Source organism: Ursus arctos, unplaced genomic scaffold (genome assembly GCF_023065955.2).
Source record: "Ursus arctos isolate Adak ecotype North America unplaced genomic scaffold, UrsArc2.0 scaffold_1, whole genome shotgun sequence".
Taxonomy (NCBI): domain Eukaryota; kingdom Metazoa; phylum Chordata; class Mammalia; order Carnivora; family Ursidae; genus Ursus; species Ursus arctos.
This window is the reverse complement of record NW_026622763.1, coordinates 49,714,303-49,739,857: the sequence shown is the minus strand read 5'-3', so window position 1 is coordinate 49,739,857 and position 25,555 is coordinate 49,714,303. Positions and strand designations below refer to the sequence as shown.

Here is a 25,555-nt window from a genome sequence, read left to right as displayed (position 1 = left end):
AATTCAAACATAAAATAAAAGAATAAATTTCTCAATACTAACATGGGTAAGTCCAACGGAAGTCAGCTAAATTTCCCCTGAAAAAAATACATTTTTCAATATGGAAATATGTGACAGTACAAATTATTTTTCAGCATCTATTAGTAAGGACTCATAGTCAAGTAATGCTAATCTGGACTAATTGTAGAAGAAAGTCTGAAAAATCAGTCAAAAGTCTGACCTAGTCTTGGGGAAATATTAATGATCTTTTAATATCTATGAAAGAATATACGTTATTCAACTTAGACAACAACATACTGCCTAGTCTTTTTACTTGTTTGTTTTTTGCTGTTATTATGCTGTGCTGTATTTTGTCTTTTCAGAGAGAGGGGATGAGGGAATCTTACAGTTGTAAAATCAGTTTGTAGTAACAACTGCTTTTATGGAAATGATACTTCTAAAGTCATATGTATTAGGGATTAACATATAACATATTATATAACATAACATATACCATATATATTAACATATATATTAGGGATTGACAACTTGTATTCTTGAGTACTTTGAAAATTCTCCCATATTACAATATTTACTTCATTAACTTAAAACCTTTCCAAAAAGAATTTGGTACTCAAAAATAATCCCTAATCAAATTATTAGGATTTCTAGACAGAGGTCCTAACATAACAATTATTTATCACTAGTCAATGTTATTAGCATAACACCAAAACTACACTAACTACTTTTCTTAGATCTATATATTATGAATTACGAATTTCAAATTCAATAATATCATAAGTAGAGTGAAACCTCTAAAAGAACACAGTATTTGAAGATCAAAAAGGGCCTTTTCCGGTAGTTTGGAATATTTTATGTGTATGATGAATCCATAAATACATTTCCAGATGATACACTATCTTTGTTAAGGCATTTTATAACTTTAATATTTAAAAACATAAGAAACTTACTTACCTCTTCATCTGATTCCTCTTCAGCTGAATTTTCAAGTCCTAATTCAATCAGATACAAAACCATGCAGAGTACGTGTTCTGACAGATTTTGATGATCCATCAAAATCTTTAAAGAGGGAAAGAAAGCCTCATAATTACTTTTCCCACACAATATATTTAAGCATCCGTAAACATGTTGTTATAAATGAAAATAACATAATCATATATATATTATATAGATATACATTTATATATATATATAAAAATAAATATACAGCAAGATCGGAAACTAAGTAAAGCCACATCTTGGTGAAAAGACAAACTAAAATCAAAAGAACAGGTTCCTTCTCAAGATCACACAGTATTTAACACATTAAAGGTAACACATTAAATAGTCCACTAAATCCATTACTATATACTAGTGTCTAATAAAATAATTTAACAAGAATGTTTTACATCCTCATTTGCTGATACTCTTTCTCCTGATGACAAAAATACCCGATAAATAAGTGTACTAAATAGGGTAATTCATGCTAAATGTGTTTAGCATAGTACCCGGCATATAACCAGAAGCACAATAAATATCTATAGAATATTATAATGTTCTTAAAATGTCTCTAAAATTAAAGTTCTCAGCCTGAGTATTTTGTGTAGTTGAGTAAATGTATGTGTTAGTATGTGGTTTATATGGGTGAGAAAGGAAAAAGGGATGTAACTAGTTAAAAGAGAGGCTTCTTTGAGGAAACATCGATAAATCTGACCTAATGTGGATTACACACTGCAAGCTTTACACATCTTACACAGGAATTCAGGGCTAACCTACAACAATCATTCATTCAATATGATGCAACAAACTACTAACTGGAAGATACCTAAAATACATAAGAAAAAAATGGCCTGGCAGCCATCATGTTGTCCTCATTATAAGAAAGGCCTCTGGCCAAATGATGGAAGAGGTCAAAAGAAGAGGTTCTGTGGGCATACCTTGCCAGCTGCAGGCAAGACTGTTAGAGAGTACAAGAGGACATTCTAGGATGGGACTCATAGAAAATGCTCAAATGGCTGGGCAGGCTTAAAAAAGGACCTAGTCACCTAAGAGCTAATTTATCCTGACTAAAGAATAAAGACTTTCAGTTAGCTGCCTTTCTAATGTTTATTTTGATTACGGAGAAGGCTTTTCTGTTCACCTTTTGCGTGGCACAGTGGTGAAGACAGTAAACTTTCATAACCTTTTAAAAACCTGTGTTATATAAATTCTGTATCTACCTAGATATTTGACCTTGAGCAACTGATTCTGGCCTTCATTTTCTCATCTTTAAAACGGGAACAACAGACCAGAATTATTGTGAGGATTACACAAGTTAACATCTGTAACTTGTATAGTACGGTATCTATCAATTGGTGTTCAACAAACAGTAGGCAGGTAGTGCAGATGGTGGGAGGAACAGCAGCAGGAGGAGGTGACAGAAGGCTGGGAGGCCACAGAGATTATCCTTTCTAATCCACTATTTACAGAGAGGAAACCAAGGCTCAGCCACACAATCAGCTAGTATGAGCAACACTAGAGCAGATTTCAGACTCCTAACTACTACCTGTCATTACTACACTGCCTCCTCTTGATAAATAAAACATTACTAACTAAATTCAAATAAATTTTGACTTGATCTCCTCTGATAGTACATCCTACAGTTTCAAACGAGTAACTTAAAAGCTAAACAAAAATGACTAAGAATGATTTTCTGAGTTTTATTAACATGTTTTATATTAATGTTTTTTAACATTGAACATGGCAGGAGATGAGATGGTATACTGACACTGATGTTTAGAAAGTTCACTTGACAATGCAATGTCAATTAGAGAAGTTTTTTCTATTATTATTAAAGTCTGAAAAACTATTTTAAGTTGAGATTTTTTTAATTATTCATAATAATCTTATAACAACTAAAATACAGCCTTTCTATTTTTGATAAAGCACTATTTTTACACTAAGCAAATGAAAAGATTGAAAAATATAACTTGGAAGAATACAAATTATTTGCAGTAAGTTTTCTTTAATTTTTAAATCATGAATTATTGACCTATTACTTATTAACTGTCATAGTACTCAGCTTCACCACCTGAACTAGTAATTTAATTTCTAAAACTCAATAATAATGCCTGAAAAATAAGAATAACAAAACTTTCACTCAAAGATTTTTGCTAGAATTAAACAAAGTAAGTACTCATAAGTAGCATTTGAAACAAAATCTGGTATATGTAAACATCCAAAAAATGTCTGTAAATACAAATACCTATTTAATAAAAAAAATTCTACCTTTTTTGATGAAGAATATTTTACTGAATAATCCTCTCAGAAATTAATGAAAATAAACAATTCAAGATGTTTTTTGAGGCACATGTCTAAAATCTTAACAGGAATGACTTTTACAAGTAAGACAAAAAAATGGTCATGCAGTAGAGCTGAAAGAATGAGGGGTACAGAAATCTAAAAGTATTATTTCATTACATAGCAAACATTAAGGAAAACAACCAAATGTCTACTTAACTAAATGCAATGTATATTTTTAAGTAATTTTTAAAATGTGTATGTAGTAATTAAAAATTTGCATAACAAATATGCTCTTTAAAAATTTCTTTTAATTTTTCAAATTCTGATTAGGAATAAGAAACAATAGTTTTTATACGCAAGTAATGAATCATGGAACTTTACATCAAAAACTAGGGATGTACTGTATGGTGACTAACATAACGAAAAAAATTATTAAAAAAAAAGAAACAACAGTTTTTCTTTGTCTCTAACTGTAACATTTATCATGTCTACACTTATTTTATTGATACCCATAGTTATTTTATCTATTCAACATGAGTATATAGTTCTTTTGTCTTTCATCTCTTATCCAGATTACATCATAAATATGCCTGCTATATATTTACATATACTCTACAATATTATGTATACAATTTCTGAGTACACAGCTAATGTTAGTCAAATAAATAAATAAATCAGTTCTACATAAGAAAACCCAAGAATAAAACAAATTCTAGGTAACACGAAAGAAAAAGTATCTATCTTTTCAGTTTCTTAGATATTTACTAAAGCAAATTCTTAATACTGCCACATAGAAAACCATTCAAATTCCTCCATGTCACATTCCTAATCAGAGGGAAAAGCCAAGAAAACAATCTGAAACACAAGGTCACTGGCCTTCATGGCTTAGTTCTATCATTTTAATGGATTCTGGTGGCTATTTGGTCCCTATTGTTCATTCCATTCCTCCTGTAGTTTTACAGTATTTCACTTTTTGTTCTATAAGAGCCACAAATAAATATTCCTATCTGAAACTGGGTAAGATGAATAGTTTCCCACAAAGAATGGTGTAGGTCCTCCATTTTCAACTTAGAATTCACATATATGTGATTATGTCACATCCTCACACATCTTTAATGTATAAATACACTTTGCTTTATAAATAGTACTTTTATGTAAATATTATCTGCTAACACTTTTATTTGAAAATTATGGAAATAAATTCTAATCTGAGTCTTTCTATTCAAATTACTACTGTACCTTGTAAAGCAGAGTGAATAGCACAATGTGTAAAGTTTTACAGTGCAAAAGTCTCATGAGACCTTTATAGCTGGGATGGAGTGGCGTCCTTTTCTTATAGGGAGGCCAGGGATTTCCAGGGAATTTTCCACTCTGTTTTAAACTGTAAAAACAAAGAAAAACTAAAATTAGATGATAGACTTAAGATTAAATTGTGGTTTAAATAGTGATTTATAGATCATTTTTGTCATATTTTTCTGTGCAGTACCATTTTTAATTAAATTGCTCAAAAATGCCAAACAGATATCTATTCTCTCATGATAAACATTTTGTACTGAATAAAAATGAGTAGGGAGACCTAAGCTGAAAACTAAAAAAAAAAAAATATGAACAGGAAATGTTAACAAAAGGAAAGAAACAGAAAGAATACAAAGTAAACTACTAAACACAGAAATTTCCAGTTATAACAATTGAAAAAAAATAGATAACCTGAAAATTCTCCCACCTACCAACAGCTTGGAAAGCTGGACAGAATATAAAATGTAATCTTTTCAATGCATATTTGAACTCAAAAAAGAAAGTGTAAGTTCCCCTGTTACCAGAAAAAGACAGGAATCAACAACAAGCACTGACAATGTGTCTACCAGTGATTTTAAAGTCCTTGAGAGCCAGACAGATCTCAAGGTATTGTGCTCACACAAGGTTTAGAGATGGAACTAAGATTCCACATAAAGCTGACACCTTTGAAAAGCTTCACCCTCAATGAAAGGATAACTCACAAGGAAAATAAGAAAGTTCGTCTATCTCATCTGTGATGGAAGAACAACAGGCTCCCCAGGAAGATAATAATAATGAACTTATATGCAAATAACAGCAGACTCAAAACACAAAAGGCAAAATCTGAGAGAATTACACAGAGAAACTGACAAATTCACAAACGTTATAGAGGATATTAACACATTTCTAACAGAAAGCCTAAGAAAAATAAACTGGTAAGGATTTTGAAGACTTTTTTTTAAAGATTTATTTATTTATTTATTTGAGAGACAGAGATAAAACGTGCATGCGGGGAAGAAGAGGGAGAGAGAGAATCTCAAGCAGAGGCCCCACCAAGCACAGAGTCCAACACAGGGCTCAGTCCCACAACTCTGAGACAATGACCTGAGCCAAAATCAAGAGTTGGACGCTTAACTGACTGAGCCGCTCAGGAGCCCCAGAATTTTGAAGATTTTTAACAACATAATCAATAAGCTTGAACCAAAGACATTTAAAGAACATCCAATAATTAGAGAATACATATAATTTTAAGTACAGTTAGAATATTTATGAAAATTTACAAAATACTAGGAATGAAAGTAAATTTCAAAAAATACCAAAAGAATGGTTATATGGGCCACTACCACTTGTCACAAAGGAAATAAAACTAGAAATCCACTAAATGATAACCCAAAACTTCAGACATGTAGACATTTTATAACACAATGCTCTTAGAAATTCACACAATTATAATCATAACAGAAAAATTTAAAATTTAGAACCTAAACTACATAGAAAAATTGTGGGATACAACTAAAGCTGTACTTAGAAGGAAACTCTCAGTATTAAATGCATGTGTTTTTGTAAAAAGTCAAAAACTAAGTGTCTAAGGGAGAAAATCCAACTAAATTGAAAGAAGATAATAATAAAGAAGAAAAAAGTACAAAACAGAAAACAAGGGGGGAAAAGATGAAACAAAACAAAGTTTATTCTTAAAGAAAACAAAATCAAAGTTTATTCTTAAAAAAAAAAAAGAGTAAAACTGGCAGTCCTCTGATAAGACTATCAGTCCTCTGATAAGAAACAGCAAACACAAATAAACAATAGGAATAAAAAGGTATGGGGCATCTGGGTGGCACAGTCATTAAGCGTCTGCCTTCGGCTCAGGACATGATCCCAGAGTCCTGGGATCGAGCCCCACATCGGGCTCCTCCACTGGGAGCCTGCTTCTTCCTCTCCCACTTCCCCTGCTTGTGTTGCCTCTCTCACTGGCCATCTCTATCTCTGTCAAATAAATAAATAAAATCAAAAAAAAAAAAAAGGAATAAAAAGGCAAAGACAATTTTTTATTATATACTTAAGACAAAATAAAATGTTTCCTAGAAAAATATAACTTGACCATCCCTTTCAAAAAGAAATAAAAATCCTAAGTAAGACTATAAGCTTTAAAGACAGTGACTTAGTTTTAAATTATACCTCAAAACAACAACAACAACAACAACAACAACAACAACAACAACCAAAAAAAACCCAACATGAGGCCCAGGTAGTTAAATAGGCAAGTTATATTAAAACTCAAAAAACATCCACCTAAATAAGAATGAAGCTGGACCACTACCGGATACTATATATAAAAATTAACTCAAAATGTGTCAAAGACTTAAATATAAGAGCTAACACTATAAAACTCTTAGAAGAAAACATAGGCATAAAACTTTATAACCTGGATTAAGCAATAGATACGACACCACAGCACAAGCAACAAAAGAAAAAACTAGATAAATTGAATTTCATTAAAATTAACTTTTGTGCAACAAAAGACACTCAAAAAGTGAAAAGACAATCTGCAACCCACAGAACAGTAGAAAATATTTACAAATCATATTTCTGGTGTTAGTATTCATAATATATAAAGAGCTCTTAAAATTCAATAAAAAGCTACTCCAATTAAAAATGTGCACAGGATCTGGATAGTTCTCCAAAGATGATATACAAAAGGCCAATAAACACATGAAAATATGCTCAACATCATTAGCCATCAGGGAAATGCAAATCAAAACTACAATGAGATACTATTTCACTCACACCCACAAGGATGGCTATAATCAAAAAGACAGATTATAATTGTCAGTAAGGAGAGGGAGAAACTGGAACCCTCATACTCTGCTGACAGGAATGTATAAAGCTGAAGCTGCCTTGATAAACAATCTGGTAGTTCCTTTAACAAACACAGAGGGGCGCCTGCGTGGCTCAGTCAGTTAAGCGTCTGCCTTTTGCTCAGGTCATAATCCCAGGGTCCTGGGATCAAGCCCCACGTCTGGCTCCCTATTCAGTGGGCAGTCTGCTTCTCCCTCTGCCCTTGCCCCCCACTCTTGCTCATTTGCACTCTCTTTCTCAAAGAAATAAAATCTTTAAAAAAAAAATTAAACATAGAGTTACCATATGACCCAGCAATTCCTCTCACTGGTGTATACTCTAGAGAAATGAAATATGTCCATACAAAAATTTGTACATAAATGTTCATAGTATTATTCATAATAACTCCAAAGTGGAAAGAATCCAAATATCCATTAACTAATGAATGGATAAATAAAAGTGGGATATCCTCATAATGGAATATTATTTGGCAATAAAAAAAATTGTACTGATACATGCTAGAATGTAGATGAGCTCTGAGAGCATTATGCTAAGTAAAAGAAGCCAGTCATAAAAGAACACATTTGATTCTATGTATATGAAATACCCAAAATAAGTAAATCCATAGAAACAGAAAGTAGATTAATGGTTGCCTAGGACTGGGGGTTGGGGAAAATGTGTAGTAATTGTAAATGGATATGGGGTTCCTTTTAGCGTGATGAAAATTTTCTGGAATTATTATGGTGATAATGGCATAATCCTGTGAATATACTGAAAACCACTAACTGAATTGTACACTTTAAATGTGTGAATTGTATTGTAGGTAAATTATATCTAAACAAACCTGCTTAAAAAAAATGTTCAAAAACAAATAATCTCCATCTCCTGAGATAAATTTTAGAAAATGGCAAAAAGGTAAATGATACACAAATAATTCTATGATGCTAATATAACTTTGTTACCAATATAAAGACAACATGATACAAAAAATTTATAAGACTATGAGAATAATGGGGAAAAATTTTTTAAATCAGTAAACTATAATATTGCATTATGGGGGCACCTGGGTGGCACAGCGGTTAGGTGTCTGCCTTCAGCTCAGGGCATGATCCCGGCGTTATGGGATCGAGCTCCACATCAGGCTCCTCTGCTATGAGCCTGCTTCTTCCTCTCCCACTCCCCCTGCTTGTGTTCCCTCTCTCACTGGCTGTCTCTATCTCTGTCGAATAAATAAATAAAAATCTTTAAAAAAAAATAAAAAATAAACAAAAAGTGCATTATGACAAGATTGGGTTTTCCCAATAAGGCAAAGATATTTGGATTGTAACCCAACATTTGCAGCAACATGGATGGGACTGGAGGAGATTAGGCTAAGGGAAATAAGTCAAGCAGAGAACAACAATTATCATAGGGTTTCACTCATTTGTGGAACATAAGGAATAGCAGGGAGATTGTTAGGAGAAGGAAGGGAAAAATGAAGGGGTTTGGGTAAACAGAGGGGGAAATGAACCACAAGAGACTATGGACTCCGGGAAACAAACTGAGGGTTTTAGAGGGGAGGGGGTGGGGGGGTGAGTTAGCCCAGGGAAGGGTATTAAGGAGGGCACGTATTGCATGGAGCACTGGGTATTATACGCAAACAATGAAACATGGAACACTACATCAAAAACTAATGATGTACTTGTATGGTCACTAACATATCAAAATTAAAAAAAATAATAGTAAGAAAAATAAAATTAAAGTAAAAAAGATATTTGGATTATATACCATCATCTACACAGATGTAAGAAAAGCACTTGATAAAATTAAAAACTCAATCATAATAAAAATTCCTGGTAGGCCTGCACTAAAAAAATTTTCTCAATCTGATATAAAACCACTAAAGTAAACATTATATCTAATGGTAACACATGAAAAGTGTTAGGAACAAGACAAGATGCTTTTCATCACTGCTATTATTAAGTACTAGAGTTGAGACTCTAGCCAGCGAAGACAAGTGTGTGTGTATGTATGTGTAAAGAAAAGAAACAAAATCATCATTATTCCCAGATGATTTAATGGTCCACATACAAAATCTTTAAAAACCTACCAATTATTAGAATAAGAGTCTAAAATTCAACTGCATTATTATTCACTACAACAAACAGAAACTGTAATTATAATATATATCTATAAAAATCATAAGATAACTGAATATATCTAACAAAAGATAATCTAAAACCTTTATTTAAAAAATTATAAAATTTTATTGAAAGAAATTTAAGGTAACTTAAATAAATGGAGATATAGGCTATGTTCACAGACGGGAAAACACATTACTTTTAAGATGGCATTTCTACCAACTGCTGAATGGATAAAGAAGAGACACACACACACACGATGGAATATTACTCAGCCATAAAAAACTAACGAAATCTTGCCATCTGCAACAACATGGATGGAGCTAGAGAGTATTATGCTAAGCAAAACAGGTCATTCAGAGAAATACAAAAACCAATTGATTTCACTCATATGTGGAATTTAAGAAACAAAACAAACAAGCAAAGGGGGGAAAAGTAAGACAGGGAAAGAGAGAGAGAGAGACAAATCAAGAAACGGGCTCTTAATTATAGAGAACAAACTGATAGTTAAGAGGGGAGGTGGGGGGGGGAAATGAGTTAAACAGGTGATAGGAACTAAGGAGTGCTCTTGTATTGAAGACCCAGTGATGTATGGAACTGCTGAATCACTATATTGTATACCCGAAACTAACATAAATAACACTGTGTGTTAACTGGAATTAAAATAAAAACTTAAAAAGATGGCATTTCTACCAAATTAATCCATGAATTAATACAAATGCTATTAATTTCAATCAGCACAATTTCAGTCAAAATCCAATATGTTTCATCATTAAGTTTTACATGGTCATCATACAATTCTAGGCAAAGAGCCAAGAATAAATAATTATTATAAATAGAAGACAGAAGAAAGGAGGAGAAGGAAGAGAAGGAAGAAGAAGAGGAGAAAGGAGAGAAACTTAACAATGTTTGTGATAGTATGTGATTAATTTACAGAAGGAACAAAAGAGATACTGATCTATACACATACAGATAACTGCCTTTATTCACAGTAGTTATGTTCTATAAAGTCACCACAAATATTTAATTATTGCTCCTAGGACAAATACAGGATTAGGTTCCTGCAAATCTGCAGTCAATTTTGTTAATCAAAATTCCATTGCATATTTGTCAATGTCCTTGTAAATCAAGACAGCCCTATCAACAATGAAAACCTGCTCTTTCACGTGACCCTTTTCTGACTAACTCTTAGCAAGTATTTTTTAAATTCTTCCACCTCATGATCTACAGAACCTGCCTTGCCTGTATATTTAACATTTTTCACATATTACCTTTTGAAACATGAAGCCAGCCAAGCACTAGCGAAAAAAGGTTTAACATTTTCCTCACCCTTGGTAAACATGACAGGAATTTCTTTGGCTTTTAGCTTCACAACAAAGCTATCCACTACACTTTTTTATCAGTCATCATTCATGAGTCCACAAATTTAGCTTTTAACCTTTCCATAGATTCATTACACATTACAGTTGCTATATTAACTCTTTTTGGAATGACCTCATGTACAGATCAGTGAATTTCCTCTACCTCTTTCTGGATGTACCATATTATTGATTCATTACCACTGAACTCACAGCCAATAGCGTTATAACCCATGAATGAACAAAGCTTATCTAACAATGAATTTTCTCTGTAAGGTACATCAAAGCCTTCTTGCCCTTAAGAATACCACACAGCACTTCAGTACTACATTTGGGGGTCACTTTAAATAGCAAAATCAGGGGCGCCTGGGTGGCACAGCGGTTAAAGCGTCTGCCTTCGGCTCAGGGCGTGATCCTGGAGTTCCGGGATCGAGCCCCACATCAGGCTCCTCTGCTATGAGCCTGCTTCTTCCTCTCCCACTCCCCCTGCTTGTGTTCCCTCTCTCACTGGCTGTCTCTATCTCTGTCAAATAAATAAATAAAATCTTTAAAAAAAAAAAAAATAAATAGCAAAATCACAAACAAAAAGGACAAAAATGCAAAACAGCACTAAATACTCCAGAAAAAGGATACTTGTTTAAAGTATGAGAGCTGAAACAAGGGGGCAGAACTTTGCTCTGTTCAACCTCAGCTAGATGCACTCTGCATGTCCACATACACCTGCAAATACCCAAGAAAAAGCTACAAGTATTAATTTTGGATTCAGAACTTTAGCAAGTAGCCAAATTTACAAATAAAGAATTTGCAAACATTGAGGATCAATTACATATGACAGAACCAGCATATTACAAATCAGTGAGAAAGGAATGAACTGTTCAATAAATGATCCTAAAGCAAGCAGTTTTCTATAGGAGTAAAAATAAATAAATAAATCACTACTTCACTACCACAAACAAAAATCAATTCCAGGTGGATTAGAGATCTAAATGTAAAAAGGAAAACTTGAGAACTAATAAATTTTAGACAACCTATTAGAAAAACTGGCAAAGAGTAATTAATCCATACACAGTTCTCACAGCAAGAAACATGAAATCAATATTTTAAAAGCTCAACCTCACCTAGTAATCCAGGCAACGCAAACTGAAGTGAGTTATAAATTCAGCACTTGAAGTTAAAATCAAAGAATGAACATAAGTGTTTAATTTTACTTTCACCCAAAACTCCAAAAGAACTATAGTAATGGTATTTTTTAAAGGATGAAAGCCACAAAGATGGGGAAAACCACCAAAGAAAAAAAGGAAAGATTTTATTAACTGGAAAGCATATGGACCTGGTAACTCATCTAGTAGCGCTAAGAAAACCAAATCACAAGAAGGCAATGGGGAAAGCTGAGCATCAATCCAAGTAACACCACAGAATCCTCAAAAGGCTCAGAAACTGACAGCCCCTGGTACCTCAGTAACTGGAGATGGGGAGTTAGAAGTGCTCTCCCAGGGGCATCTGGGTGGTTCAGTCAATTAAGCATCTGCCTTTCCCTCAGATCTTGATCCTGGGATTAGCCCCGCATTGGGCTCCCTGCTCAGTGGGGAGTCTGCTTCTCCCTCTGCCCCTCCCCTGCTTGTGTGTGTTCTCTCTCAAATAAATAAAATAGAAAGAGAAAGAAAGAAAGAAAGAAAGAAAGAAAGAGAGGAAGGAAGAAAGGAAGAAAGAAAGAAGAAGGAAAAGAAGAAAGAAAAAGAGAAGATAAAATGAAAAAAAAGAAAAGAAAGAGTATGAAGAACCTCAGACTCTCTCTCCAAGGGTTTTAGAGAAAGGTAGAGAGAGATCCTGATGGCTGAAGTAGGCTTTGTTTTTTGTTTTTGTTTTTTGGGGGGAAGAAGGGGTATGCTAAAACTCTACACTACAAACTACTTCAGATATATCTGTGATGGATCATAAATTCAACGTATATCTATTACTGCAATGTTTGGCAAAAGAGAAGTTTCAATTATACCTAATATCTATATTTACACTTTGATGAACAAATATTTTCTCAAGATCAAAGACATTTGTATCATTTAAAACTCATTTTAAAATACTTAATGTATGCTTTAGAAAAGCAGATAAAAGATATTATATGATGTTCAGCAATACATTTAAAAAATAGTCTATAAAAACGGCAAAAAAAGTGAATTCTTCATTGAAAAGATATTCTTCAAAACTTTTTTCTTGCAATCATCATTTTAAACCACTTTGTTAAATATTTACAAGTAAAATTCAATTTGCTTTAGCTATTTTCCCAGTTGTGAAAACACACTAGTATTACCACACTTTTTGTAGATACCCACCCATCATCTCTGATAGCAGACAATTTTATTCTCTTAACTTGTGCCTCCTCTACTGGTTTAAAAGTAGAACAACACAAATCAGATTTTGCATTCCATTAGTCAAATAGCAGCTAAATAAGTGTGTTTTTTTTTTATTTATGTCTATTTCTGACATTTTATAAAATTTACCAGATTCTGGATCAAGAATCTTGAGAACAAAAATATCTGGCAGATTTTTTTTTAAACTCAAAATATTATTTTCTCCCCTAAAGATTAAGAGTATACTTTAATGATAGCATATCACATTTGTGTTATAACTGAAATTTTTCTACATAAATACAAAACATCCATTATTATGCTAATATAACAGACTTACAATGCTGTGTATCTGTCCATTGCAGACTGCACATCTCTACGGTAAACTGTTCGAAGAATGACCATGACGGGGTCAAACTCCTGATCCCAGACTTCAGCTATTATTCAAAAGAAAGTAGAAACAAAACACTGACTTTTTAGGAATAAAGTCAATCCTTGATGACTAGGTATATTTAAGTATATTTTAAATTCATAAGATGGGACAGTTTGATTTGATTATATATTTGCTTTAATAAGCTTGATATTGTGACTACTTTTCTAAGCCGAAAATCATAATTTCATCATTATGAATGTTCTTTTAAGTTCAGTAAGAACTAGTGAGCAAAAACTATCATAATGTTAAAAAAAAAAAGTATTATGTGATAACGCTTCACCATAAAAGTTTTGGTTCATCTTTTTTTTGTAAAGTGCCAACAGAATGTGAGCAACACAATGCATTAACAACTTTGAAAATATTCAAAAATAAAAATATGAAAGCTAAATTAAAAAATTAATGAGTTACTGATTTTCAAGAGTCTTACTTTGTAATATTTTTAGTTTGGAAAAGATCTTCTGTTCTTTTGCTAAAATTGATCGATAGCCTTACCATCTTCCCAACTAGGAATCATTATCCCACATGTGGTATGTGTACAATTGGTGGTACACAGATGATTTTAAGTGTACAAAGATTTTTATTTTAATAATTATATAATTATAACATATATTAGGATACTGTACGTTGCATATAAAACCCATGATCTCATTAATAATCTTTGCACGAGGTGAAGTTTAAAAAAGTGAATCCACTTAAGGATATACAGCAGACTAGGTATAGAATAATAGATACGGTATTTAGCTGTGGAAAAATCTACAACATGGCCTGAGAAGAATAATTTAGAAACCATTGCCTCAAGAGTGTATCTTGCCCAAATTAATTTTTTTCCCATCTCATTCTAGCAAAATTCTTAACATCTGAAAACAGTAAAAAGCTTAAGTTTCTCTCTATACATCTACTGTAATTTCAAGTTACTGGCATAAGAAACTATTAACAACTGTCCCTATTTTCACGTAACAGACCTTTCATTCATCTCAAATTATCTATCATAACTTTGACTTAAGATCCTTAAGATAGGCCTTCACAAAGACAAAGAGCTTTGTTATTATTTCTATTACCACTTCTTGTCCTTCACTTTTAAATCTATTAATTTGTAAAATTAAAATGCCAATGCTTTTATCAGAATTATAAAACCACAGCCATAGAAGAAAACTGTATTGATTAACTAGTCTCCAGACTTTAGTGTTCAGTGGCTCCCCACAGAAGTTTAACTGGGGCTGGTTCAGGAGCAAGGAGATGACAAAAGAGATGAGAAATGACGTTCACTACCCACACCCACATTAACAAAAGCAGGTCTGTCTTCACCGCTTTTATATAAGAGATTTACTTAAGGTTTGCATCCCCAAAACTAAAGGCTTATTTCAACCACTTTTAAAAAGCTTGAAAGACTCTCATCTATTCCAACTCTCTCTTTTTACAAATAAGAAGTCAAATTCAAAGTTAAGAAACTGCTTTCCTCACTATCACACCAACTAGCTAACACAATTCGATACTGTATTTGAATATGAAAACAAGCTTCCTGACTAATCTTCAGAAGCCCAATGCTCCATCTCAGTGTCTCAAACTTTATGTGCATGACAATCATCTAATAGGGCTTGTTAAAAAAGCAGATTCCCAGAATCTATCCCCAAAGATCCTAATGAAAGCAGACTGGGGCTGAAGCATAGAAACTCATGTTTTTAATAAGGACCACAAGTGAGTATGACAGAGGTAATCCTCACATCACACTTTACGAAGCACTGTTCTCCACTTCAAAAATGCATCTAAACTTTAGATACAAAGTATTCTCTACAATAAAGAAACACTGTGCTTTTCCTTTAATAGAATACACACTGCAACCAAAGACTCTGGATTCACCTTTGTGAACTCCTGAAAAAATCCCACATGATCAGGCTTATTCTGCTGTGTTTTGCCACACAGGACGTGCTATTTACAACTTCATGGGGGCATCAGTTTTTCAGCTAGACAAAGCATCCTGAGGAAGTCAAGAAGGATGTAAGTGCTTCCTTCAAAATTTTAACTTAGATCAGTGAACATGTGAAAGCGAAAAAGACAAGACTGAATGACTTCTGGCTCTTGTCAAGCATGTCTCTATGAAGCCAGGGAGAAAACCTTGGAAAACCAACCACTTATGGAAAAGAATGTAAGAAAATGTAATCAGTAGTCTATACAGATTTTAATTTTAACTGTTTCAAATTAAATTTGGGGTATGAGAACTATTTCAAAATTTCAAAATCAAATTTAGAGAGCAAAATACATTTTTAAAAAATTTTAAATATACAGTTTTATAATTTCTGGTTCATTTACAGTTGATTCACTTATAAAAATGAACTAGAATTTATATATAAAGTTCCTTTTCTAATTTAGAGTCATCTAAGAAGGTTTACTGTAACAAAATCATTTGTAAACAAATGGAAGCAATATCACTGTATACCATAAAAACTCAAAACTGAATACATAAAAAGCAAAACATTTTTTTGCAGTGTATACGCTCAGAAAACTAATTTTGAAAGAATGTGTTAACGTATATAAACGTACCTTTAGGAGTGTACATGCCTTGCTGCATAGAACCTCCAGGTTCAAAAACAGGAGCCTTAAAATCAGCTACAGCTGACAGAACTGATTCAAAGCTGTAACTGCCTGGAATAATGCCACTTTTGGGATTTGGATTTTCTGGAATATGATGTATGTGTCAAGGAAAAAAAAATTATGCCTAAAAGCCAGCTTTTAATTATAAAATTACCAAGGTACTCTAGTTTCTAACTACTTTTGCTAAAATAGAGTAATTGGCTGTAGTATATAAAATTGGCCACAAGAGGGCTATATAATACAAGAGTTCAATAATAACTTTTTATTAACTGTGAATTTTTTAAATATTTTTAATCTAGAAGCCTATTAATAAATTAAATGCTAAAGTAGTTCCCAAGTTTATTTCCCCCCCAACCAAATTAGCCAAATTTCAGGAAATGAAAAAAAAGTTTTTTAAAATTAATCTCCATTTTCATCATTTTACAAATAATGTTATACTTTCCTTTGGAGAATCAAAAACAGTATGCTAAAAATTAGCCAAATTTTTATAAGCAAAGATTATTTTTCCAAAAACACAAAATGTCATCCTCAAAGAAAAAAGAAAAAGATGCTAAACAAATTTTTACAAAGAAGGAAACCAGAAAACCACAAAGATCCTTTTCCATTGATTTCACATCAATTAATTTTTTTAAATTCAAAGTTACAGAAGAATGCTTTTGCTCAGTTCCAGCATTGACATACATTATATAATAGTTGAATGAAATCATCAAGTAATATTATTGATGCTGCTTATGAAAATCTTCAAGGTTATCAAATAGGCATTCCATAGGGTTATTTCACAAAATTTTAGCCAATTATTCCAAACATATTTATAATATACAAAGTAAATTTAGTCCAAAATTTACAAAATAATTCTTATCATAGAATAATACAATCTTTGTCTAAAATTTTATTAACAATAACTAAAAAAATATAAAGTGTATATTGTATGCTCTGTCCTACACAAAGAACTGTAAGTTTTTAAAGTTTATAGACAATATAGTCTTTGCCCTTAAAAACCTCTTGGTTTGGGGAACCTGTGTGGCTCAGTTGGTTAAGTGACTGCCTTCAGCTCAGGTCATGATCCCAGGGTCCTGGGATCAAGCCCCACATGAGGCTCCCTGCTCTGTGGGGGAAGCCTGCTTCTCCCTCTTCTTCAGCCTGCCACACACCCCCCCCCACTTGTGCTCTCTCTGTCAAATAAATAAAATCTTAAAAAAAAAAAAAGACCTCTTGGTTTAAGACTAAATTCTAAGGGACACCTGGGTGGCTCAAGCAGTTAAAGGTCTGCCTTCAGCTCAGGTCAAACTCAGGGTTCTGTTATCAAGCCCCGCATAGGGCTCCCTGCTCATTGGGAAGCCTCTTCTCCCTCTCTCTCTGCCCCTGCCCCGACTCATGCTCTCTCTCCCCCTCTCTCTCTCAAATAAATAAATAAAATCCTTTTTAAAAAAGACTGAATTCTAAGGGGGGACAAAATCCTTAAAATGTTTAAAAGCCTGGTAATAATTACAAGGTATACCTTTAAATTTCAGCCATGAATTCCAACCTGGGTATACAGATAAAGTAGACCTAGCTGCCTTTTACAAAGTGTCCAGCTTCCTTACACCAATGCTGCCCTAGAAGGGCAGATCCTTGGGTGCCCAGAGACATCAGTTCTGAAGTCTAACCAAGGCCAATAAGAGCTCCCTGAGAGGTAACAATGAGGCAAAAACATCTGCCACTAGCCCTGAACATACAGGTGAACAAACAACTGAAGTTCTTTTTCCACACTATTTTTCAACTCTAAAAATATTTTTTAATCACAAAAGTGATATATCTCTAATCTGTACAAATTACTTATTGTTTAGATCCTATATTTAACAAAAAATTAAACTTTTAAAAGGATATGAGGTCCAGCAATGAACTATGTGTCCTGTCATTCATACACAATTGGGCTACCATCTCTGCTCTGAGAATCTCATCATCAGACATCCCTAAAACAATTAGAAAGAGAATTAATAAATCTGAATACATATAAATTATAAAGAAACAACTTACCACACTTTTTAATAAGCTGTTTTACCAAAAATGAGATGCTTCAAAAATTAAAGAGCAAAGACTGCAATGCCCCAAGTATAGCCAGTTTAACTAACCTGCTGTTTGCAGTTCCCTTAAGTAAAGGGTTTTTTAAAGGATATTCTAAAAGGAACAACAACTATACAACATGTCAAGAGTTCGAAACAATGTTTAAATATATCCAAATCCTTTTCTTTTTTCCATAAGCCAGTTACTACCACAGGGAGAGGGGAGGAAAGGGAGAATAGTTAATACCCAAGCATTAGTACGAGTGCTTTTTACCTAAATGTAAACGAAGACTTAAAAGAATCACAAGAAATGTAAGAGCGCCTTCTAACATCGATCTCTCATGCTCTGCATCAAGTACTGTGTTTTGATGTTGTGACGCCATTGTCAACAAATCCACTACCTTAAATCTATAATAAGAAATATTTGAGACAGATTTTTTTTAAGTTAAAACAAAATCAACTTAAATTCCAAATACTTCCTAATACCTGTCTTAATAAATTATACTTACCTTTCAAAGACAGATGAAATAAAATAATCTGGGTCAAGTCTAGAAGCACAAACCTTTAAAAGAAAAAAAAAAAACAGAAACTTTATTTCTCAATATTGTTTTATTCCTTATATTAATCATGTGGTTTGTTTGTTTGTATTCTGTATCTTATGATGTTTTGACATCGGGGGGGGCCTTACAGATATGGGGAGAGACCACCCCTCTCTGGGCTCTAAAAACAGTAAATATTCCTAAAGATATTCCTAAAGACAGTAAACAACTTACCTAGGAGTAAACCTCCTAAAGGCAAGTCAATCACCCCCTTTATCTAACCCTCACACACCAAACCAATATTCCCCTTGCCCTAAACCAACCTAGGGCCAGGTACCAGATAGCTGGGGATAGCCATGGTGCCCCAAAGTCCACCAGAAGTATTCAAACTAACCAATCCTAAACTGTTTCCCCTGCCCTGTCTTGCCAAATGCAAATGCCAAAAAAGGTTTTGCTCTAGGATTTCCCCTTGCTCCTACTGCTACTTCTTGACCAAAATCTCATGCGTCCCCTGTGGCTCTGCATGGCATGTGATTTCCCTTCTCTTGGGAAATTTAAGTAACAAATTCCTTCAACAGCACAGACCTCTTAGTGTCGTCATTGAGTCCCCTCTATAAACTAGATCCCATGGATACAAATGAGACACTTCTAAAGTACAATATCTGCATTATCAAGTTGGCTTACCTGTAGTAAGTAAATGTCAGGGTCAATCATGGAATTACAGAAATGAGACTGGACATAGGTCATAGCTTGTCCTTTGATTTGTAGACCATTTCTTACCCACATATTGCTGTGGATTTCAGCAAGACTTGCCTAGTAAAACAAAAATTAAGTAAATTAGACAAAAAAGTCTCCTAAATTCAATCTTTATAAAAACATGTTATACTGAACAATCACTTCAAAATATTTTATAACTTGATTATAGCATGAGCCTGACATTCTGCTCCAGGTTAGTTTAAAATATTCAATGCAAATGCATATTTTGAAACTTTTAAATGCTCATTACGCTTTATACAATCCCTTCTTTCAGAGTTTATACATGAGTTAGTTTTCCATGATGATTCCTGGAAACATTTATAACACTTTAAAATGAAGTCTTTCATGAGGAATCAATGACACTGATATTTAACTCTTCCCTTCTCAAGAAAAAAAAAAAACTTACATAATGCTTCAAGAAACACAGCAATAAGCATAAAACAAAGCTGATTGTTCCAAACTGGTCATTTTTCAAATAATTAACAGGTAAGAGAAGGTCAGATTAGAATGTTTAATAACATTAAAGTTTAATTCTTCATGTACTTGTGTCCTGTATCAACGAAAACTTAGCACAGTCATAACTTCATCTCTTACTTGTTCCTAACCCCCCGTGTTAAAGTTCAATCATGTTTCACAAATCAAAAATTGCCAGGAAAAACAAATTGAAGTACAAGTCCCTCTACTATACATAAAAGTTTGGCCCACAAAATTATAGTATTAGAACTGAAAATAACCATAGTGCTTATGCAGGAAAATCCTCTCTTTTCTCTCCTCTCATTTTCCAGATGGAGAAATTAAGGAGCAAGTAGGTAAGTTACCCCAAAACACACGGGTAATATTAAATTGATGTAGTACTAATGCTAGAAATCTGTTGGGTCTCCTGACTCTCAAAATAGTGCTGTAGTACATTAAAAACTTCCCTATAAATAAATACAGTGAAAAGAATTCCTGGGGAAATTACAACTAAATGTAAGTCTCATAGAACAAAAAAAAGACCAAAATATAATCCAGCAAAAATACCTAAGTTTAAAAAAAAAACTTTTCAAACATTCTGGCTATAACAACAATGTAAAGGCATAAAAATAAAGAAAGAACCACATAACCAAGAAATTCAATTAAAAACTTTTTAAAAGCCTGAATACATACTTGAATTTGGAGTGGATGAATCATTAGTTTCATTAACATTTCCTGATCAGGTAAAACAGAATCCAAATCTAGTTCTTGACATTTCACAGCCTAAAAATTATGGGAGAAAAAGTTACTAATCCAATACTTAACCAATATTTTTAAAAAAACAACTGGAATTGTTGAATGATAGTCTTACCTTACTCAAAAACATAGCATAGTAACGATGAAGGGGCAGATGAAAAGTGACTTGGTTAGGTGCTGGCTGGAATAAACAAAATCCACAAGTCAAAGAATGTTTTACAGAAATTCAAAGGTTTCAAAATGCTACAACACTTTTACCTTTATTTATTCCTATACCTTTTTAATCAAAACTTAAACTTACAGAAGATACAGCTTTAAAAAACCACTGTATAGATAAAATTAATTCCATTTTAAATGCCTAAATGCAAGTTTCTGAAGGCAGAAATTATATACTACTCATGAATCCTCTGAAGCATCCAGCACAGAACAAGGGATGGAATAGGTTCCTTTCACAGTAGCCTATCTGGGAATCTTCAAATGCATGCGTACCAAACATGATGATAGTAATAAGAACAATAATCACAGCTGACTTTATTCACATTACCTCATTTAATCCTCAGAAGAACCCTATGGAGTAGAAACTATTAATGTTCTCATTTTATAAGTAGGGAAATTCAAGCTTGGAAACTTAAATAACGTCCTAAAGTTAACAAACAGTGAACTGAAGAGTCAGTCTGGATTCCACTGTTATATTCAGACTGGCAAGAGGCTCTGATCACAATCCTAAAGTGAGGTACAGGTGAAGGGCTTGCCTATGTTCACAAGCTGGGTAAGATGCTCCCCACATTAGCACTGAACACACACAGCCTCCATAAGAAAGCTTAGTACCATATGTATCAAGGAACTTTGGCATTCTTGTGAATATTATAAAAATTGTATTTTAAACCTACAAATCCCATGGACCACTCTATCACTACAGGGCAAAACTACACCACAACTGTCCTTCTTAAACAAATAAGAAAAATTAAAAATTAAAAAGGTATTATTTGTTTTTAAATGCTTTTACAAATATTTTCTGGATAAAATAAAGAAAACTTTATCCAGAACATTCAATTATGCTAATGTAATATTGGTATAAAGTTATAGTTATGAAGGGTTGCAATATGTCACCATCCCCGAGTTCTTTTTTTTTTTTTTTCAAAACAAAGATAACATCCTCCTCAACATGTGAATAAGTGGCTATAGAAACTTGTTCTAATAATTTAAAAGTTTGCCTTCCACAAAAAGGAAGGAATTTCTGATATATGCAACAACATGTAAGAAACTTAAGGACATTATGCTAACTGAAATAAGTCAGTCACAAAAAGATAAATACTGTATGATTCCACTTATAAGAAGTACATAGAGTAGTCAAAATCATAGAGATGGAAAATATAATGGTAGTTGTGAGGGGCTGGAAGGGAAAGGAAAATGAGGAGTTACAGTTTTGGAAAATGCAAAGTTCTGGAGACTGGCTGCAGAACAGTGTGAATATACTTAGCACTACTGGATTATATACTTAAAAAAGGTTGATGGTAAAGTTTATGTTACACTTATTTTACAATTAAAAATACAAAGTTTGCTCCCATTACTGGAATCATTTGAGTAACAAATTCTATACCAACTAGCTAAATCAGAATCTCCCTCAATTTCCTCTGAAGGCATTAAGGACAGTGGTTTAGAGTAGGCTCTTAAAAGCTAGATTTGCATGAGTTCAAACCCTGACTCTGCCACCTCTAGCTGTAAACATGAGCAGTTACTTTGCTCTGCACCTAAACAGGGATAACAAGCAGAAGGGAAGCTGTGAGGATTATCTTTAACACGGTACCAAACACACAGTGCTATTACCTACAAAGTCATGGACTTGTCTTTCTTTTTCTTTTTTTTTTTTTTTAAGATTTTTTTTTTTTTTTAATTTGACAGGGAGAGAGAGAGAGCCATCAAGAGAGGGAACACAATGAGGGGGAGTGGGAGAGGAAGAAGCAGGCTCCGAGCGGAGCAGGGAGCCTGATGTGGGGCTCTATCCCAGGACCCTGGGATCACACCCTGGGCCAAAGACAGACACTTAACGACTGAGCCACCCAGGCGCCCCCTATCTTGTCTTTCAAGGCTTTAGCATTTCCTAAACTCACACTCTTCTTAGCCACTTGCTAAGCTCTTCTTCCACTGCTTCCATATAAACTGGTGGTCGTCAGATGCCATTCTCAGCTTTCTATTCTCCTTCTAGGTGACTTTATCCAGATTCACAGCTTTGACTGCCAGCTCTACCAAGATGACTCCCAAATCTCAGCAGAAGTCTCACCCCTGAATTCCAAACCTTACATTCAAGTGTCTACTAAACATCATCACTTAATATCCCATGCAAACCACAAATAGTATGGGTCCAAACTAAACTCAGCATCTTTGTCCTAAAACTCAATCCTCCTCAATGTTTCTTCTCTAAATTCCTAGTAATTCGAATCTGAAATGTAGATTCCTTCCTTCTCACAAGGCTCCAACATCTGATGAGGCAGCAAATCATGTTTATCAGATTTTCTAAATATCCCTTAAATCTATCTCCTTCCCTGTTTCCACGCTGCCCCTAACTAACCTTAGCTCAGGCCCTCAACATTTAGTGCCTAGATTTCAGTGTAGCCCCTGCTTCTATTCTTATTCTCTGTGAGACATCTTTGTGGTAACTGCCTAGCTTACAACTCTCCCCATCTTCTCAGAATCATTCCTCCCTACTCCATCTCCCAAACACACACACACACACACACACACACACACACACACACACAATGGAGCCTGACAGTCAAGTTTATAATAGCCACATCTAACTGGAATCAACCAACCTGAACAATAAGAAATAAGCTTTCCTCTTAAAAACTTCAGGTTGGGGCGCGTCTGGGTAGCTCAGTTTGTTAAGCATCAAACTCTTGATTTTGGCTCAGGTCATGATCTCAGGGTTCTGACATCAAGCCCCGTGTCAGACTCCATGCTCAGTAGAGAGTTGGCTTGAGGATTCTCTCTCCCTCTTCCTCTCCCTCTGCCCCTCCCCCAGCTCATGCGCTCACGCTCTCTCTCTAATAAATAAATCTTTTAAAAATTTTATTAAAAAAACAAAACAAAACCTTGATGTTGGATTCAGAGACATCCTCAGAATCTTGGGAGTATGCTTGAAATTGTAACATTAGGCAGCTATAGGAAGGTAACATTTCATCACATAGGCAAAGAAGCACAGAAAGCCAACATACAGAGGGGGAAGAACAAATGGGGCAAATAGGGCAAAGCAAAGGTCAAAGACACAAGCTCCTGCTCAGCTTTCCACTCAGCTCCTGAGGTCCAGCTGCCGTAAGATCCTTGAGATACCGCCTCTGCACTCATAAGAAATTAGGCCTCCTCTAAATTAAGCTACCTCAAGAATGTTTTTTCCTTGCATGCAAAAGAACCTTAAATAACACATCTCTCTATTTAAACCTCTATATGTTGCCAGGAGGTGATCTTTCCAAAACATTAATTAAATCTTGTACCTCATCTCCAGTCACATGAAATCATGCACGGTAGTATCCTTAACCCACCAACCTTCTGTGCCTTTCTGCTGTTCCCTCTGCTTCAAATACTACACATCCCTTCTCCCAATGGATTAGCATATCTTTAAGTGACATTTGTACTAGGAAACGTTTCCTAAATCCCTCAAGCTAAGTCAGATACTACACTCTATTCCCCCTATAGTACCTAGTCACAACTTTACAGAAGCACTGGAATCATATTAACTGTTTACCTATCTCCCATTTCCTTAAATTAGGGACTGTTTTATCACCTATCTCCAATATTTTTTAAATAGCAAACATTCAAATATTTGCTGGATGAACATATGTTCTACTTCCCTTTTATCAACAACTCTAGTCAAACTACCCTACCACATACTCATAATCGTTGCCCTACAGGACATTCATGTATTTGAGGATTCTTTTTTTTTTTTTTTTTAAAGATTTTATTTATTTATTCGACAGAGATAGAGACAACCAGTGAGAGAGGGAACACAAGCAGGGGGAGTGGGAGAGGAAGAAGCAGGCTCCCAGTAGAGGAGCCTGATGTGGGGCTCGATCCCATAACGCCAGGATCACGCCCTGAGCCAAAGGCAGACGCTTAACCGCTGTGCCACTCAGGCGCCCCGTATTTGAGGATTCTTAAATGGCCTACCTTATTGGAAAATTTATTCTATTCCTTGTCTCTAATGAGACTAATTTGGCTTAATTCAGTTCAAAAGATATTTATTTAATCTGTGCTAGATTTCTCCAATAACTGATATCCACTCACAAGGATGGTAAAAGAAATATTTATCAAAAATATAACATGTGCCTCGTAGTCAGTCCTCATTGGCTAATATCTTCAATAAAGAGATAAGGAGATGGATTCAGCAATGCTAAAAAAATTTTAAAATAAAATAAAATAACTTTTAAAAACCTGTCTAAGGGGCACTGGGTGGCTTAGTCGGTTGCATGTCCAACTCTTGGTTTCAGCTGGGGTTGTGATCTCGGGGTCATGGGACCTGGCCCGCATTGGGCTCCACACTCAGCAGGGAGTCTGCTTGGGATTCTCTCTCTCCCCCCTCCTCTGCCCTTCCCCCCGCTCATATGCATACTTGTGCTCTCCCTCTCAAATAAATAAATAAATAAATAAATAAATAAATAAATAAAAAATCTTAAAAAGAAAAAACTGTTTAAGATCACATAGCTAGTTGGTTTGTGGCAGAGCCACAATATATACTTGGGTCTGCTTAACTCATTACCTCTTTCCACTGACAATAGCCAGCACCACTGAAATACCATCAG

General features: G+C 34.2%; 1 protein-coding gene across 8 annotated transcripts in view; it reads right to left on the bottom strand.

Annotated features, from left to right (window-relative positions):
- Positions 1-25,555, bottom strand: part of UBR3 (ubiquitin protein ligase E3 component n-recognin 3) — a 228,447-nt gene that overhangs the window by 132,413 nt on the left and 70,479 nt on the right. For all 8 annotated transcript variants that reach the window (XM_044381496.3, XM_048213900.2, XM_044381493.3 and 5 more), the window contains exons 12-21: positions 20,875-20,940; positions 20,697-20,786; positions 19,479-19,607; positions 18,765-18,817; positions 18,530-18,663; positions 18,080-18,165; positions 16,163-16,304; positions 13,532-13,628; positions 4,501-4,642; positions 955-1,059 (exon numbers count right to left, since the gene is read on the bottom strand). In XM_044381496.3, the coding sequence (XP_044237431.1) occupies positions 955-1,059; positions 4,501-4,642; positions 13,532-13,628; positions 16,163-16,304; positions 18,080-18,165; positions 18,530-18,663; positions 18,765-18,817; positions 19,479-19,607; positions 20,697-20,786; positions 20,875-20,940 (1,044 nt within the window). The remainder of the gene's footprint in view (positions 1-954; positions 1,060-4,500; positions 4,643-13,531; positions 13,629-16,162; positions 16,305-18,079; positions 18,166-18,529; positions 18,664-18,764; positions 18,818-19,478; positions 19,608-20,696; positions 20,787-20,874; positions 20,941-25,555) is intronic.